At 49.7% G+C, this 17342-nt stretch overlaps 1 protein-coding gene across 4 annotated transcripts in view; it reads left to right on the top strand.

Moving 5' to 3' along the window:
- Positions 1 to 3570: 3570 nt before the first annotated feature.
- The window catches only part of Ptch1 (patched 1), a 69821-nt gene continuing 56049 nt past the window's right edge, over positions 3571 to 17342 (top strand). Inside the window, exons 1-2 of one of the 4 annotated variants that reach the window (XM_048331072.1) lie at positions 3571 to 3780; positions 13735 to 13927. In XM_048331072.1, the coding sequence (XP_048187029.1) occupies positions 3577 to 3780; positions 13735 to 13927 (397 nt within the window). In that variant the 5' untranslated portion in view covers positions 3571 to 3576. Of the gene's footprint in view, positions 3781 to 3924; positions 3959 to 11566; positions 12176 to 12865; positions 13096 to 13734; positions 13928 to 17342 lie in introns of those variants that run through there. The other 3 variants (XM_048331059.1, XM_048331052.1, XM_048331065.1) reach the window with 3 other exon arrangements.

Raw genomic sequence — 17342 nt, 5'->3', positions numbered from 1 at the left:
GTTATTTTTACTTATTTTTGTGCCAGCACTGGAGCTTGAACTCAGGACCTGAGGGCTGTCCCTTAAGCTCTATTCCACCCCAAACGAGTACTCCACTAATTAAGCCACAGCTCAACTTATGGCTTTATGGTTGTTAATTGGAGATAAAAGTCTCATAGGTTTTCCTGCCAGACTGGCTTTGAACTGTGATCCTCAGATTGCAGCCTCTTGAGTAGCTAGGCCTACAGGTGGGAGCCACCAGGGCAGAGTAGGCCATTCATGTAATTGGAATTCCTGCATCCAGCAACATCACTTGAAGATTTGTCTGATCCAGACTAAAGAATGACTACATTTAAGGTATGGCCAGCATGGCACAACCACTGCCACTTGAGAGTGTGCAAGAGTGGCTTTCATCCTGGACTCATTCTGGGGTAGAAAGCTTCTTAAATGTCTCTTCAGGAAACGTGGTTAATCACTAGAAGACTCTCCAATTGCTGGAGGTTGCTGTGGTCAACTACACCACTTTTAGTGAGAGGCAGGGATGAGGGGAGCTTGAGATGAAGATTTTGTGTGCACATGTATACACAAGTTTGTGTGTGTGTGTGTGTGTGTGTGTGTGTGTTATAAGGATAACACTATCTCAACTAGCAACAACAGTCAGAAAGACAAGTAGAGCCAGGGATGTCTTTCCTCAGCCACAAATTTGATGGTGCCCATGAGAGATACTTTCAGAACTGTTTTCTAGCCTTTCTTCTTTTGTCTACCTTCTCCAATGTCTCCAAAATCTCCATGTAGTCCTGTCCTGAAATTTCCAATTTAGAAATGACTCCTCTTGATATGTCCTAAAAGCCCAAGTTAAGAGGCAAAAGGATTGTCAGTATTCTACCTCAGCTTTCATTAACATCTTGATGTCAATTGCCTTATCAGTCCAGAACAGGCCACTGAATTGAGCTGTGTTTTCAGCCATTAACACCTCCTTGCCAAATGGCTTATGAGATTGGGACGTTTGGCAGCTGCTTTTACAGGGAGGAATGAGGAGGCCATAAGCAACTTGAAAAGACTAAAGCAGTCTTTTGATTAGACAGCCCACCCAGGTGTGGAGCCTCAGAGCAGTGACAGAAGGTAACACCTAAGGGAAGATGTTTTCCACCCTGATCTGCCACTAGAACACAGGTGGTGTGGGCTTGGTGATTCAACACTTAAAAAGTATCCAGAGAGGAGGAACAAAAAGGGGGGCACAACACTGGCATAATCTGCAAAGACAGATTTTAAAGGAAAGTGAAGCACAGATTGCTTGCCCCAGGAGAAGGCATGTCTGGTTAGGGCCCTTCCTGTGGGACTTTTAGGTTTCAACATTAAGGTTTGCTTCTCCCAGTCTTACCATGCTGCTCTGGCCCAACTGCAAGTACCTGGGCTCCAACCAAATGTTCCCAACTGGAAAGCCTTGGACTAAAACATGAACAATTCAATTTTAAATAATGATCCTGTCACTGACATGATCACAGAAACCTGGTGGTTCTGGGTCTCTGTTCTACACACTCTTAAGGGAGGTGACTTGCTAGAAGTTTCTCTCACTGCCTCTTCTTTTTGTATTTGTAATTTTGAGTATCTAAAGAAGACCCTTTGATCCCACAAGTTGCTAAAGAAGCTCCCCTCGATCCAGTTTTCATTCTTGATTATCATCTGCCTTGACCAAGCTCAACACAGAGGCTCTTCAGCTCCACAAGCTCTTTTGGAATTTGCTCCACAAAACTAATTGATGTAGAGACTATACTGTGGATCGTTCAAATGTCCTGTGGCCAGGGGACTTGTTTGCTTGTTTTCTTCTTCCCTTACTCTCCCATATTCTAGACCATCTTTGAAGATGCAGTTATTCTTTTCTCTTCTATCTACAGATAAATAGGATCCTTAGATAGGACATCAAAAGGCGGGGGGAAAGGTTTAGGAAAATATTGATGGCTATTCTCATTGTTGGGGAGAATACCTTTTTTAAAAAACAATTATGATTCTTAGAACCCTTAGCTAATACTTATTTGAATTCATTTTTGATTAAAGGAAACTCTTCCTTGTACCAGCCTACTTTATAAGACTTCCCAGCATTCCAATGTTTAATTACTTAATATGTCTCAAGCACAAACATTCTGGAAACTGAAATGACCCTATAAAGAATAGTACATCATCTTGAAGAGGAAAGGGATAAATTATAACTCCTAGGATTGTTATTATTTAATAGCATGTGGGCTTGGGCATGTCCCTCTCCCACACACCAAATCATACTGTTAGCTTAATGTCAGAGGAAAGAAAGCTGAGTTGGGAGGCTGGGTATGTGGTTGGTTCAGTGGCACAGAGTTTGTCCAGAATGTATAAGGCACTAGGTTGGGGGTTAGGAAGACTGGCTTTGTCAGCAGCTAGTTAACTTAAACAACAACAACAACAACAACAACAAAACTATCTTTAAGTAGTTGTATAAAGAAAGGAGTTTCAACTTAACATGGCAGTTTTTGAGTACACTGCATCTTGATCCATGTCCAGCTAGTTAGCACTTGGTAGTTTCCATAAATCTTGTCACCCTGACCCTCTTATATCTGTAATTCATCTTTGTTCAATAATGTGTACCATTTAAAACCGCACCTCCCTGCTGTAAAACACAGCAGATAAAATACAACGGGGTCTTTTCCGTCCAGGACGTCTGCATTTAGGAGAGACTTGGAGCTCTCTGCACGACCTACCAGCACCTCTAACACAATCACCAAAGTTTGCCTAGTATGGGAAGGCAGCGTGGGTGGGAGCATTTGGGTGGTATACCCCCAAAACCACAGTAATTGGGAGGCAAAGGAAGCAAATATCAATTAGGGATTGCTCAGCCAGCTACCAATCTTGGTTTCCAGGGACCCCACCTTGGTCTCTTCATTTCTGCCATCCTAAATGAAGCCTCACAAATCTTGTCCTGGAGGACATTTCCCCAGGGAGCCTCTGATTATCAGCGGGGCTCCCAGTCTGTTCCCCACCCACCCACCCACCTGTGGGCCTGTCAACCACAATGCTCCCAAGCCTTTTAGCGCTTCCGTGGGAATGCAAGCAGACTGGGGCTTTGAGAACGGAGGCCATGGTAGGTGCTGCTCTTTCGTAGCCCTCGGGGCGCCCTCCCCCCTTCCCGGACTGCTGGAGATGCTAAAAGGAGCTTCTTTCCACCCCAGCATCTCTCCCCCACCCAGGGCTCTGGCAAGAAGGCCAAATGTTAGCAAATAATATGTATGTGTATGTGCGTGTGTGGTGGGGGGGGTGGTGCATAGGGGTGGGGACGGCGAGGGGCCAGCGGAGACCCCCCGCATTGAGAGCCGCAGGGGGTGGCGAGCGGGGGGGGGGGGGGAGAGGGGGGGCAGCCAGGGTTCGCTGGAGCTCGCGGCAGCCCCCGGCGCCTCCCAGGAAGGCGGGCAGGGGAGCGCCTGTTTACCCAGGAGGGCTGTGCTGATAGCACGTTCCCCGAGTTTACTTTGCTTTCCTTGAGTTTATTGTAAAGGGGTAAAGTTTTCGGATCTGTCACGTGACCCTGACAGGTCCTGCCTATGGCGCGGCAGACCACCCACGCCGAGGGCCATGGAACTGCTTAATAGAAACAGGCTTGTAATTGTGAGTCCGCGCTGCACTCCGCCGAAAGCCTCCGGCGGCCCAGCGCGCCGGGGACTTTACACTTTCCGTTCCTTTTGTAAAGACGGAGAAGGAGGAGGAGGAGGAGAAGAGGAAGACGAAGAAGAAGAAAGCGACAACCCCGGGGAAGACAAAGAGACCCGCCACGACCAGGCCAGAGGGATAGGAAGGACGACGAGGAGAAGACGGAGAAGCAGAGGACGACGAAAGGGAGGGCCAGGCAGAAAAAAAGAAAAAAGAAAAAAAAAAGGAATTGATGTGAAATCCAAACCGAGAGAGAGTCCGAGCCACCGGCGCCAGCGTTCCAAACAGGGCTTGACGGCCGGCTATGGTGAGTGAGCTCCCTGCGCGCGGCCACCTCGTCCTTGCGCCCGTGCGTCCCGAGCGGCGTGGGGACGCGGAGTGCCGGGGCTCCAGGGCGCCCGGCGGGAGGCGTGGAGGGCGGGACGCTCGCCTCGCGGGGGCGACGGGACTGGGTGAGCTGAGCGATGGCGGCCAGCGCATCTCCCGGGTCTCCACGCTGATCACACGCCCAGGGTCCCCCATCCTCGCGGGGCCGGCTGCGGTGGGCCCGAGGCGGGGAACGGCTCCGCGGGGGAGTGCCCACGGAGGGGGGTCTCCTGGGATCGCATTTTCACGCTTGGAAGGGTCGCCACCTTGGCTTCCGCTTATCAGCTTGGTGGTAACTACGGATCGCCAGCGGAGGTTGAACTGGTGATGGAAGGGCTGGAATGACAGCGCCGGGGGCGGGGGCGAGGGCAGGGGCCTCAGGGAGGAGGTGAGGGAAGCCAGTTCTTTCCGCTCTGGGGAGCTTTGCCGTGACCAGCTGGAGGCTTGGGGCGCCAGCTCTCAGGTGTCCCACCCCCTTCTAACACCTGGCTGAGTGGGACACCTTAGGGGCTGCAGAGCAGCACCTAACCCAAATCCCAAACCGAGGGTTGCAATACTCATCGCCACCGTTGGTGGGAAAAAAGGGTCAAGGAAGCGCTCTGAGTTTACAGGGGACCATGGGTAGAGAGAGGCAAGGTGTGCTGTGTTGACTCTAGCGCCCTAGGATTTTCTGGTGCCTGCCACCTATTAAAGTGGTGGGTGGGAAGCCCAAGGCTAGGAGTGCCCAGTGACGCCTCGGGAAAAGCCTGGTGGTGGATCTAACAGACCAAGATCCTTAGAAGATCCCAACACTGGCTACAAGATGCCAGAATTTGTACCAGTGCCTGACATGTTCTATGCCTCTACACAACTGAGTTCATGTTTAAAATGCCCAGTGTGTGGCTAAACAGTAAATCCAAAGTTTTCAGATCTCAATTTTCATCACCTTCGAAGAGCTATGTGGATTCTTTCTGTGAAGACACCCAGAGACCTGTTTTCCTGGAACTGGGAGTAAAAAAACAAACAAACCCTATCTTCTCTAGTTTCTTCTTTCCTCCCTGGAGAGGACAATCACAAAAGGACTACATATAAATAATAAAGACCCAAGATGGGTGGCTCCAAGTATTTAATAATTGGATCGCTGAGGTCTTGAACTACTACAATAATCCTTTTTCTGCATCCTGTGTGTTCCTATTTTCTTCCCCAATTGGGCTCCACTACTCCAACATGCAATTAATTGCCTTCACAAAAAAGACAATGCTTTTTGGTGTCATCCTTTGTTACTGTAACTTATTATTACTGGGTGGCACCTCAGGATACATTGTTGCCTTAGGTACATTGTGTCCACATGTTGTAAAACAAGGGGCTTTCAATTGTGAGTTTGTGTGTGTTCCAGTTGTCACCCAGCTTCCTTCCACCAGGCTGTAAAATGCCTTTGAGTCCATGATCTTTTTAAATAAAAATGTTGAATCAAAGTGGACACCAATGGACCCTACCATCTCAATATGCCCACTCTGTTTGGGGAATAACTTTCATTTCAAACTCACAATGAGAGGTATAACTACTAGTTGGTTATAATCCAGTCTAATCTAGACAAACTACTTGAACAGAAGTTAACACCATTGGGAATTGTTTTGTAGAAAGAAAAGTTGCTGGTTGTGTTTTTTTTTAACAAACTTTTCGACCTTCTATAGATAAAATTTTTGCAGAGTAACTAAATATGGATTAAAATATAACTCCTCTCTCCCTCTCTGACACACACACACACACACACACCTTTTATTTTCTTCAGCCTCTGCCACAGTGTATAAAGCCCTATTGAGACATGTAGGCGTGATGTGTAAACCGGATTAGCAGTATGAAAGAAAGACACACAATAAGCTGGAATTGTTTTACTTCCCTTTCATTTCTCATGCCTATATCTCTAATAAATTTGTTGCTCCAGCAGTGGGTCAAAGGGATCATGTTGCTCAGCTTCTTTTTCATGCAACACCCAATGGCAAGGATCATTGAAATGAATGGTATCCTTTCTGCCAAACTCAAAGCTTGATATAGATATATTAGTCAGAGAGATAAGAGATGGTGATGGGGGTGGTGATAGTAAAGTAAGCAATGTAGCTAGAGAGATACTTAGAGAAGAGTAGAAGGAATCAATATAAAGATCAGTGCTGTGTGTGTGTGTGTTTCAAGTTCATTGAACACTCAGAATATTCTCTCTGAAATAGGTGGCATTCTTAGCAAGAGGCTACCAATAGCTTTTGGCACTGCATAAAGTCTAATTCCCCTTTCAACTACTGAAACCTAGAGTATTCAATCTGCAGATTTCTGGGACTTTGTCAGGGCATCTTCTAGCCTTCTCTCCCACCCCCCACTTACTAGTTCACTGTAAGCTCAAAAAATGCCAGTGCTCCAGGGTTTGCAGCAGACTTCTCATTTACTCCTTTGTGGAGTTGGGAGCAGCTTCCCATTAAAGGAGATCAGGGGTAATTAGCAGCATTATTTTGACAAGTTGGGTAGAGCTGTTCCCATTCCTCTAGCCTGGGGGGGGGGGGGGTGAGGGCAGGAAACTGAAGGTAGAAGGAAGAAAGGAAGGAGAGTCAAGCCCAGTGGCTTTACATTTTGTGGCTGCTGGATTTTCCCTCCTCCCCCATGAAACCTTTTAGATTCATTTTCTACCATTACCTTTTAAGTAAATACAAAAGCTCCCAACGGGCAAATAAGGCATTCTTAGGAAGCCAAGACAATGTGATGCATGGTATGGCATACTGGCAGCTTGAGATGAGTCAAGCCAACCCTTATCCAGGGTACCTGCTCAGGCCCCAGCCCAACATTCCTATTCTGTAGCCTAGGCTGTACCCTCAAAATAAGGAACAAGTAGGACTTAATGTCATGTTTGTAATTCTTTGGATTTCTGAAAGACCATGTGAAACTCAGTGAACCAAATTACAAGCATCCTAAGGATCAAACTCTCGGAATGTAATCATCCTTTTATTCACTTATGTTCTGTAAAAGTTAGCTAAATTACATTGGATTTTAAAGAGTCCTTTAGTTTGGTCAGAAACCAGTGAGAAGTTACAACTCACTGTGGCCTTTCATAACTCCACCAAGTCTGGCTCCCATAATTGCTTATCATCTGAGCCTCCCAACACAAAGGACAGATGTTTTATTTCAGAGGCTTATTATCATTTGGATAATCTGAGGTCATTTTTGAGACGTGTGTGGCATGACCATGGATATCTGAAACATTGGAACAGGAAAGGGAGGAGTCATAAGAGAATCCAAAGAGTTGAAGGAATCTGTTCTGAAAACTGCAGACTCCAATGAGAAGTTTTGGATCATACTGAGGGGAAAAAGACACCAGCCACATTATGCACTGAGATGAATTTTATTTGAAAAGGGAGGTTAAAACTCTGCTCTGGCCTCATAGAGGCTAGCAACTCCTGCTGGTAGATAAGGCCCTAAGCTCTCACTTATGTGGTGATTCTCCTAAAAGGAGCTATACCAGGCAGAAAAGGCTGTGAAAGGAACTGTATTTTCAACCGACACCTTAGCAGGCCTGGCTCCTCCAATCTGCCTCATTTCAGGTCTGTGGAATGCTTGTGATTAGTTGGAAGTTAACAAACCCCGTGTGGCGCTGTGGTCCCCAGCACAGGGCATGCATATTAAAGCCGACAATGCTTACAAATGTAAATAAGGGCAGATTGATTAGGAACAACATTATCGCTGGGAATGTCGCACTCACATGCATCAGCAATGAGGCAAATTGGGGGCAGCCTCAGCCCTGACCACCCAAGTGGAGCAGTCTTTTTACTCTGGCTCCTCTTCCCTTTCTTAAAACGTTACAGAAACAAGGCCAATTAGATCCTCAAAGTAATTCATCTCTCTGTATGAAAAAAGCAGACCACAGGGGAAGTGGCGGGTGGGGGGTAGGGAGATTAAGATAGTGCCTGTTAGAGTGAGGCTGGGGATTGCATCCTGGAACCAATGGGTAGAATTTACAGGCCGAGACCATTGTTTGAGATGCTGGAAAGTTAACCTATCAAGCAGGGGGCAAGGGGGCTGGGGCGCTGGAAACCTCGGGGATCAATGTTCAAAACGTTTAGGAATTAAGTCAAACTGAGAGAAATGAGCCTGGGTGGAAAAGGTTTTGCCATTGAAATAATACACAAGCAGCAGCAACTCGGAGAAATACCGACCTATTATATGTTTGTGGATAGTAATTTCATTCTGGAATTGGAATTCTACAATCCATACTGAAACTACTCTTAAATAAGAGAGTGGGAAGAAAAAAACACACCTGAATATTATGGTCTAAAACGTAATTTTTCTAAATACACAAAAAATAGCAATTTGTGGCTCCATAGTTACCGTGACATACAGCAAACCTCAACTTTAAAAACAGGCTGATAATTAAATAGGGCTACCGCCCTCCAACTTTTTAAAAACACTTTCTAGTGGCAAGCACAGAATAGTTTGAATATCAGCAGAACCGCTCAGTTACAGCCATACTAGTAAATCACTTTTTCTGCTTTATGTTATCAAATATAACAAAAAGTGGGACTTTGCTCCAACATTAAGCTACCCAGGCGTGTAGCTGGCCTTCCTGTGCTATTACTAACGTAGTGCCGCTTTCACTGCACCGTGTTCCCTTCCCTTCGGGATTTTAGCGGCTTTTTTCAGTGTCTCAAAAATCACGTGCTCCTTAGGCCTTAGGAGTTTCGAATTTCTGCGCTGGCCGGCTGGGTACTCAAGTCCTTCTCCGGATCACCCCCTGAATGCTTTTGCCCTCTTTGTGCCCTGTTTATTCTCCATGACATGGTACCCCGCTTGGGGAACCGCAGTTTTACGGGTTCAGGACTTAGGGAGCAAGGCCTCTCAGTGAAATCAGTTAGAAAGAAAAAAAAACAAACCTACAGGGAAGGTGGAGAAGAGGCTAGAAGAGAAGAGATGGAGGAGGAAAAAGTAGTGAAAGAGGAAGAAGCAAGGAAAAGGGAAAGAAGCAGAAGCTGGGGAAACCGCCGGAGACGCAGGAAGGGGGCGGGGAGGGCTGGGAGACCGGCCCCCTGCAGGAGCCGCGTGCACTGCCCCGGTGGCCCGCGCGCCCCGCCGCAGCCCCCGACGGGTCGGAGCCGCGAGCGCGGGGCTGCTGAATGGAAAGGACCCCGTGCGCGCAGCCATTGGCTGGCTGCGGGGAGGCTGCGCGGACATTGGGTAACGTAAGGGGGCTGGTCCGCCTTCAGGAATGTACTACGGCGCGTCCGGCACGTCCGTCCGCGCCGGCGGGGCGCACGCCTGGCTTGGGCTCTGGGGAGGCCGTGCTGAAGGCGGAGAGCCCGTCCGGTTGCAGCGTGGGCAGATTCTCCTACCTGCTCCTCCGGGCCGCGGAGCCCTGCGCGCGCGCGCGCGCATGCGGACGCATCCGAGCATCCGCGCGCGCAGCCCCCCTTCCCCGCCCCAGCCCGGGGTCACGTGGCAGCCTGGGCTCCGCCTTCTACCCCTGCTCCTCCCCCCCCCCCACCCGTCTCTCCATCTGGGTTTCTTTCTTTCCTTTCTTCTTCTTTTTTTTTTCAATGAACACACACGGTGTGCATCTTAAAGCCACACTGCCCCATTTCACGACTTCATTCGGCTTCTCATTACTGCACGTCCCTCTGCAAATGCAACTCTAGAAATATAATATATATAAATAAATAAAAGGAAAAAATGAAACAATCAAAGGTTTCTGGGTCTAGTGTCTACTGCTGGGAGGAATTTAGCTCGAAATGTAAGGAAGAAAAAAAAGCATTCTACTCTAAAAAGTCGCGTGGTGTTTTTTTTTTCTTACATAAAAAGAGTAGCTGTGTAAGACAGTTTGTCTCTGCCCTAGAATGTACCACGTATTCTCATCCTCAAAGGAAAATTAGTCTTAAGCCTACTGAGTAGTTAGGATTACAAGCGTGAGCCACTAGCAACCGGCTTTAAAAAAAAATTCTATATGTTGGGATATATATATCTGCGCACAATTTGTTTCAAATGAATCCATCAAAGTCTTTATCCTTCTCTACCTCATGCTATTATTAAATGTATATGTGCATATCGATTTTTGTAAAAAAGTGTTTAAAACTGACATTTTAGGATGTAAATTTTTAAAGAGAGTTCCAAATGAACCCAAACAATCATGCCAACTTCACAAGGAAACAATTCTATTTCTCTGGGTTGTTAAAAGGATTCTGTTGTTTTATTTATTGTCGCATTAAAGACTCAAATAAAAAAAAGTCTCTGCCTCCACAAGACTTCTTTGGTGTCTGGATTCCACATTTATAGAACACAGACTCCCTCAAACCAGGACTGTGTCGATGGGGCGGGGGGGGGGGGCGAGAGGGGGAAGGTTTTTTTAAGGGTGGCTTTCCTCAACGGCCTTGCTTTCCTCTTTAACTTTCCATTTTGTTTATCTTAATGCGAGGCGTTGTTCCCTGCGCGAGCCTAAGTCTAGCCTTTTAGTTATAAAAGAAAAGAGAGCAGGGGGAAAAAAATCTGGCACACACTGGCGCACTATCCACCACCCTGTCATTATTGGTTCAGGCCTGGGAATTCAAGCCGGACCTCCCAGTATTTGCTGCTGCTTGAGGCCAAGGTGCCTCTGAAAGGGTTTTCTTTGAGGAATCTAAAAAAAATTGTTTAAGCGCTTAAAAAAATTATATCTCCCGTGTCTATGGTGAAGCAAATGCTCGTGTGTACGCGCGCGCGCGTGTGTGCGCGCAAAAGGCGTCTCACAAAAAAAGAAGACACTGTTGAAAAAAGGAATAAGAAAGAAAGGAGGGGGGGAGCATTCCTTAATGGAAGTATTGCATGCGAGAAGGTTGGCGCTCTCGGAGGCTCCCCCCGAAGCCCGGGATGCACACACTGGGGTTGCCTACCTGGGTGGTCTCTCTACTTTGGTGAGCTGTTGCTAAGCAGCTAATAATAGTCATGTTTGCTGAGTAATTTCTGCCCTCCGCGAGCCAATCACGTTGCAGAAACCCAAGCCATCTGACAGCCCCGGGGGCGGGAGCTCCAGCCTTTTTCTCTTTCGCTCGCTTTCCCCCTCCACCCCCTCCCCTCCTCCTCCTCTTTCTCCAAATGGAGAGAGTTCTTTTTTTTCTTCTTCCATCTCATCTATTGAATCAAGGAGCTGCTGCGGCCGCTGCCCGCTGCACACACACAGAGCGGAGTCCCCAGGTCCCGGGAGCAAGAGAAGCGCGCTGCGCGGGGGCAGAATGGTCCAGCGGGTCGGTGAGGAGCACAAGAAAGCAGAGTCCGGGACCGAGCAGCCACTGCGAACCCAGCAGCCAGAGCGAGAGCAGCAGCTTCGGGAGCCGCCACCGCCAGCAGCAGCGACCGCGGGAGCAGCGGCAGCGGCGGCTGCTCCGGCCCGGCAGCGCTGAGACCCGCCGGGCACCCTCGGACCCTGCGGCAACGCCGGCTCTGCGCTCGCCCTCCGGGACTGTTCGGGCGACTCCGGAGGCACCGAGGAAGCCAGCGCAGCCGGCGGGAGCAGCCGAGATCTGCTGGCGCTTTCTGCAGTGAAGGGGTCGCGGCGCGGCACGGGGCGGGGGGCGGGTAGGGGGAGTCGGGGACCGCGAAGAGTGCCGTGGAAGCGCCGGAAGGACAGGCTAGGTCCGCGCGCCGGCTCTCGCCCTCTCGCGAACTGGATGTGGGCAGCGGCGGCCGCAGAGACCTCGGGACCCCCGCGCAATGTGGCAATGGAAGACGCAGGGTCTGAGTCCCCGGCAGCGACCGCGGCCCCAGCGACAGCAGCGCCCGCCGTGTGAGCAGGAGCAGCGGCAGCAGCAGCAGCAGCAAATCTGTCAACCGGAGCCCGAGCTCGAGCAGCCGGTGCCGGTGGCCAGCAGCGTCCTCGCGAGCCGAGAGCCCAGTCGCTCCAGGAGTCCGCAGAGGCGGCAGCCGCGCGCCGGGCCGCCCGGGAAGCCTCGGTCCCCGCGGCGGCGGCGACAACATGGCCTCGGCTGGTAACGCCGCCGAGCCCCAGGACCGCGGCGGCGGCGGCGGCGGCGGCGGCTGCAGCGGGGCCCTGGGCCGGCCGGCCGGTGGCGGGAGGCGCAGACGGACCGGAGGACTGCGCCGCGCCGTACTGGACCGGGACTATCTGCACCGGCCCAGCTACTGCGACGCCGCCTTCGCTCTGGAGCAGATTTCCAAGGTGCATTTCAGACTTCTGTCTTCCCCTCCCACTTTTCTCTTCCCTCCTCTTCCTCTTTGGGATAGTCCCGACACACACACACACACACACGCACGCGCGCACACACACGCCTCCAGGAAAAGAAGCAGACAAGTGAGGATTGAAAAATTCAAACCCTCCCTCCGGTCCTAGGAGGAAAGGGCTGTCTGAGGTCTGCAGGGGGTGGAGGTGTGCGCGCGCGTGTGTGTGTGCGTGTGTGTCCGGGCGCGCGCGCACACACACGCCCTCCCTGGCGTGCCTTTTCCGGAGCTTTGGAAAGCAGTCCACAGCGGACCACCTCAAGGGCGGCCGCGGTGCCCCCTGCCCCTATTTTTAGCCTAAAAGCCCCCCGTGAAACGTCCACATTTCCCAACATCTTGGAGGGGGAGGCGGAGTGGAGAGAGGCGGAGAGAGGAAGGTGGGGGGGGAGCCAAAATAAAGGTGGTTTCCTTTTTTGGCAGCCAGTTTTGCTTTTGTTGAGCAAGAAATCTCTGCTCCCTTAAAAATTATCCTCGGAAGAGGAGACCCCCCCTCTCCGTTTCCAGTTTTTGAGCCGCCTCCTCTCAAGAGCCCGATGGGGAGAGGGAATGTTGTAAACAAATTGCCACCTTAAATCTGTAGTACGGGTATGCGGAGCGGCCGAGTTCATTGTTTACGAGGCTTGCTGAAATGTGTGGAATCCGCGGAAGGCGAGCACCCGGACTGGGGCCCGCCCGGGCTGCGGCCGGCCGCGGGGCAACGCGGCCGCTGCGAGCAGCCTGTGCCCCGCCAGGACCCCCACCGGCTCCAGACGGGGCCCTTTCCCCGTGCACTTGGCTGGCTGTGTTTTAGGTTTAACCAGAAGGGAAGGGAGAAGAGGGGAAAATCCATGTGGCTGCCCTCTTCCGATCACAAATACTGTCGTAAGTTGCAGATGGCTGGTCTCATCGTCTCCCAGCGCTTTCCAAAGGCGTGGGGAGTGAGCCCTGACCTCCGCGTTCACCACGTGGATCCCCACTTACTACCACGGGTGGGGGGAGGGACCCAAAATGCATACGCCCCCAGCACCCGGTCTTCCCCGGCGTGTCCTGAGAAACTGGTGTTAGATGGAGCTCGACTTACTGGAAAGAAGGAATGTGGTTTTCTGGTTCTTAAATGTTGAACTCCGGTCTGTGGGATTACGCAGCCCCTCCTTTTCTATGGCTGGGGTACAGATCTTGTGTTCAGTGACTCTTCTCGGCTTTTGCCACCCGCTCTGTGGCAGTTTCTCTCCCCAGCGCCCCCACTGACTCAAGGATGTTGTGCAGCCGTTCATGGGGGCGCCTCTGTGCTCCCCAAGGTGCAGCCTGACTTTGATTTATGACCAAGCCCCCCCACGCTGTGCTCACTCCCTCTGGCCCGCCTGGGTTCCAGCCCCGAGGGCGCGTCCCTGCGCCGCGGCCGCCCACGCCACCAAGGGTGCCCGGGTTGTCGGGGATCCCAGGCGGGTGCGCGCGAGCGGGCGTGGGCGCGCAGGCCGTGACTCCCCGGTGTTCACTCCTCCCTTCTGTTTTCGTCCCCAGGGGAAGGCTACTGGCCGGAAAGCGCCACTGTGGCTGAGAGCGAAGTTTCAGAGACTCTTATTTAAACTGGGTTGTTACATTCAAAAAAACTGCGGCAAATTCTTGGTTGTGGGCCTCCTCATATTTGGAGCCTTCGCTGTGGGATTAAAGGCAGCTAATCTCGAGACGAACGTGGAGGAGCTGTGGGTGGAAGGTAAGAAACTCAGCGCCCGCAGCGGCGCCCGTTTCGGTGCCCCCCCCCCCAATCCGGCGCCCCCTTCCTTTCCCTTCCCTTCCTTCCAGTTGATAAAGATATTTACCAGTGTACACCTAGAGCCTGGCTGTGGCCAGCGCAAAACCCTGGTCCGCACCAGGGGGAATTGTTTATTGTTTGGGCGCCTGGCCTGGAGCCAGGCCCGCCCGACAAAGGCCGCGCTGTAATCTACTCGGGGCGCTGCGTTTTGCTAGGTGTTGTGGGAGAGAGTGGCGAGGGCGGGCCGTCAGGGGCGCGGGCCCCCCCCCCCTCCGTGGAACAGACCACTCTTGCGCGGCCGCGAGGGGGGGGGGCTCGGGGACTGCCACTGCTGCTGCCAGCCTCAGTCTGGCCGGGAGACACTGCCAAGGGAAGGCCTCTCCCGCGGTGGCTCCCCGACTCCGTTTCTTTCCCTCCCCCACCCCCACCCACCGCGTCCAAAGAGAAAGGAGTTGGGGGTGGAGGGGAAGGCCACCCCTCTGGCTGCAGGGAGTGTGCGCGCCCCCGGCGGCCGCGGCCGCCGCGCTGGGGGGGGGCGGGGGGCGGGCGCTGCGCGGGCCTGCGGAGGCGGCGGCGTGTGTGGTCCTGTTTTTGGACAGCTTTCAACTCTAGGGGAAAAAAACATTTGTCTCAAGGTACAAAAAAAAAGGGGAGGGGGGGGAAGGAGTTGAAAAAAAAAAACAGTAAAGCAGACTGGAACGCATGTTTGCAAAGTAGATTAATGTTTCTTCGCGGGTGGGGGCTTTTTAAATGGAATTATTCTGGGGGAAAAAAGCATTTTGCAGCCAGCGAAAAAGAAATGTGTTTTAAGAACGCGGGTTTGATGGGAGGGGCCACAGAAGCTCTCCAAGAGGTTCTGCCAGGCTTTTATTTATCCTTGTTCCTAAATTTGGGGGCTCTTAAAGCCTCCCTGAGAAAAAGTTGTAGATTCACTCCCCCCAGAGACGGAAGCATTTTTACATTCTTTTGGTATACAGGTTTTCTTCCTGTTATTTTTTCTTTTTCTTTTTTTCTTCTCCGTTGTCACTCAGTACACCCCCCCCCCCCCACACACACACCCAAGGGAAAGAATCTTGCTGTTTGGAAAGATTTTAACTTTTTAAACACTACTCTGGGTATCTCTTACAAGGGAGTAGGAAGATTGCAGTAGGTACGCAGATATTTAAACCTAAAATACCTGGCGCCCTTCTGAAGACTAAAATTGAAAGCTGCCCAAGACAAAATTTGAAAGCTGAAGAGTTACATTCCTTCAGTGGCCCCTGCGAATGCTCTTGGAACCTAACCTTCCACAGTATTTGTTTTGCAAGCCTAAGTAGAGTAGTTGAGTAGTGGCAATTAAAATAATCCAAATAATTAAGACCAGAAAACATTCCAGCCTTGAGTAGCTTGGTAATTACTACAGAAATGTTCTTTGGATGGAATCCATTGGGTAGTTTCCCTCCGTTTGGGGCTTCACTGTCATTGGTGGGTGTTGGAAGGGTTTTACTGAGCACCTACTATGCCCCCTAGCAGCACATTTCTGACTATCTGTGTTGTGCTAGGCCTTGTAAGAGACTTGGAAGTCTGTGGGACACTGCCCAAGTTTATGGAGTTAAAACTATTAGAATTCAGTGCATTTGCACGAAATTTGAGTGCACATGGAAAATGGAACATGAAAGTTAAGTTAGGAGAAAAAGAGCTGCAATGGAGGTGGTGAGAGCTGACTGGTATGACCTGGGGAGAAAGGAGGAAGACGGTTTAGCAAGAGATGCACCACCACTAGGGGGGGTCTGGAAAAGGGAGGGGTTGAAAGAATTATGGCCCCATCAGAGTGAGGGGCTTAAGTGCCATTCAATGAGTGTTGTGGCACATTGGGCACAGTAACTGGACAGCAGGTCTGTTAGTGTGGAAATGGGTGATTGACGGCTCCATTGCAGACAATTACCTTAGGCTCCTATATAGACTTGACTTTTTCCAACTCAGACCAATCAATCCATTTGTGGTCAATGGTGATGGTAACAAAAGTTCAGCTTTGTGTAGTTTAAGTAGTAGCTTTTAGGAGATATTTCATATGCTTAAAGAGAGGTAATACGATTTTCTTAGCAATGCATGTTTCTAGAAATAACTTCCTGTATTCCACTCATTTCAGAACTTAGGATGAGACACATAATTCACAGTAGTCTTTAGGAGCACCAACAGTTGGTAGGGAAGGATTGAGTGAGCCTAAACTTGGAGTTGTCTCATTTTAATTCACTGATCCCCACTAATATCTAGGACAGCAGACAATTTTTACTTTCAAATGCTCACATTACTACTCTACTGGCTGTTGCCATGAACATGTAACTCATTGTATCATAAACAGTATCATTTTTTTCCTGACAGTATGAGGACCAAGTAATAACTGCTGCTTTTACGCTGTCCAGAATGGGTGCTAATGCATGACACATTCATGCCTCTGAGCTTCCTCTTAACCTCTTTTTGCATAGCTCATAGACAGTGGCCACTTGTTCAGCAACTGTCATATTCCAGGCATTTTACTGTATGTGTTCATATGCCTTGCAATTCAGTGAGGTGCCTATATTATTTTTCATAACATGACAGTAAATATGTTTTATACATTCTAATTATTGTCTTTTTTTAAAAATGAGAAATTATCAAGGTATTTTCATGTCTCTCCATGCCCACTTTGCATCCTAGTGACCTAAGTCACTTGGTATCCTGTTGTCTTGACCTGGCATTCATTTATTCTTTCATTCAGTGCTAGATTTTTCCCACATAGAAGTAGTAGTTTCATAAGGCAGGTAAGCCCAACCAGGGAGGCTGCCACAGTTTAATAGTAACTAGAGATATTGTTTATTATTCAATGAGTTCAATGTTCATGGCAGCAATCAGTCAGAGTATTGTGAGCATTTGGAAGTAAACGTTCTCTGCTACCCTAGATATTAGTGGAGATCAAATCTCCACTAGTTGATTGATCACTAATTTAATTGATCAGTGTTCAATTAAAATGAGACAACTCCAAGTTTAGGCTCACATTGTCCTTCAGTCTCTTGCATAAATTCATTATGATTATCAGCAAAATGTCTTACTGACACTTTCTTAGTTGAAACAGTTCAGGTTCTTGATATGAACTGGTTGCTTGCTACATATATAAATAAGGTAAATAGAAGTTGTATATTTTCCTAGTTAAGAAGCAACAGAAGTGAGGAAAGACTAAGAATTAAAGGAGACAGGATAAAGGACAGTTTGGAAAAATAAAATTTCTCCTGCAATTGAAAAAATGATACACACCAGTTATTTCTGTGTTTATGAACGTATATGTGCATATAGGCCTCATTAGGTATCCTCCCTACATTAGGTATCATGTCTGCCAAAATACACTTTTAACACAGCCAGT

The sequence above is a fragment of the Perognathus longimembris genome, chromosome 1, assembly GCF_023159225.1.
Source record: "Perognathus longimembris pacificus isolate PPM17 chromosome 1, ASM2315922v1, whole genome shotgun sequence".
Classification (NCBI taxonomy): domain Eukaryota; kingdom Metazoa; phylum Chordata; class Mammalia; order Rodentia; family Heteromyidae; genus Perognathus; species Perognathus longimembris.
This window is presented reverse-complemented; position numbering and strand designations above follow the sequence as displayed.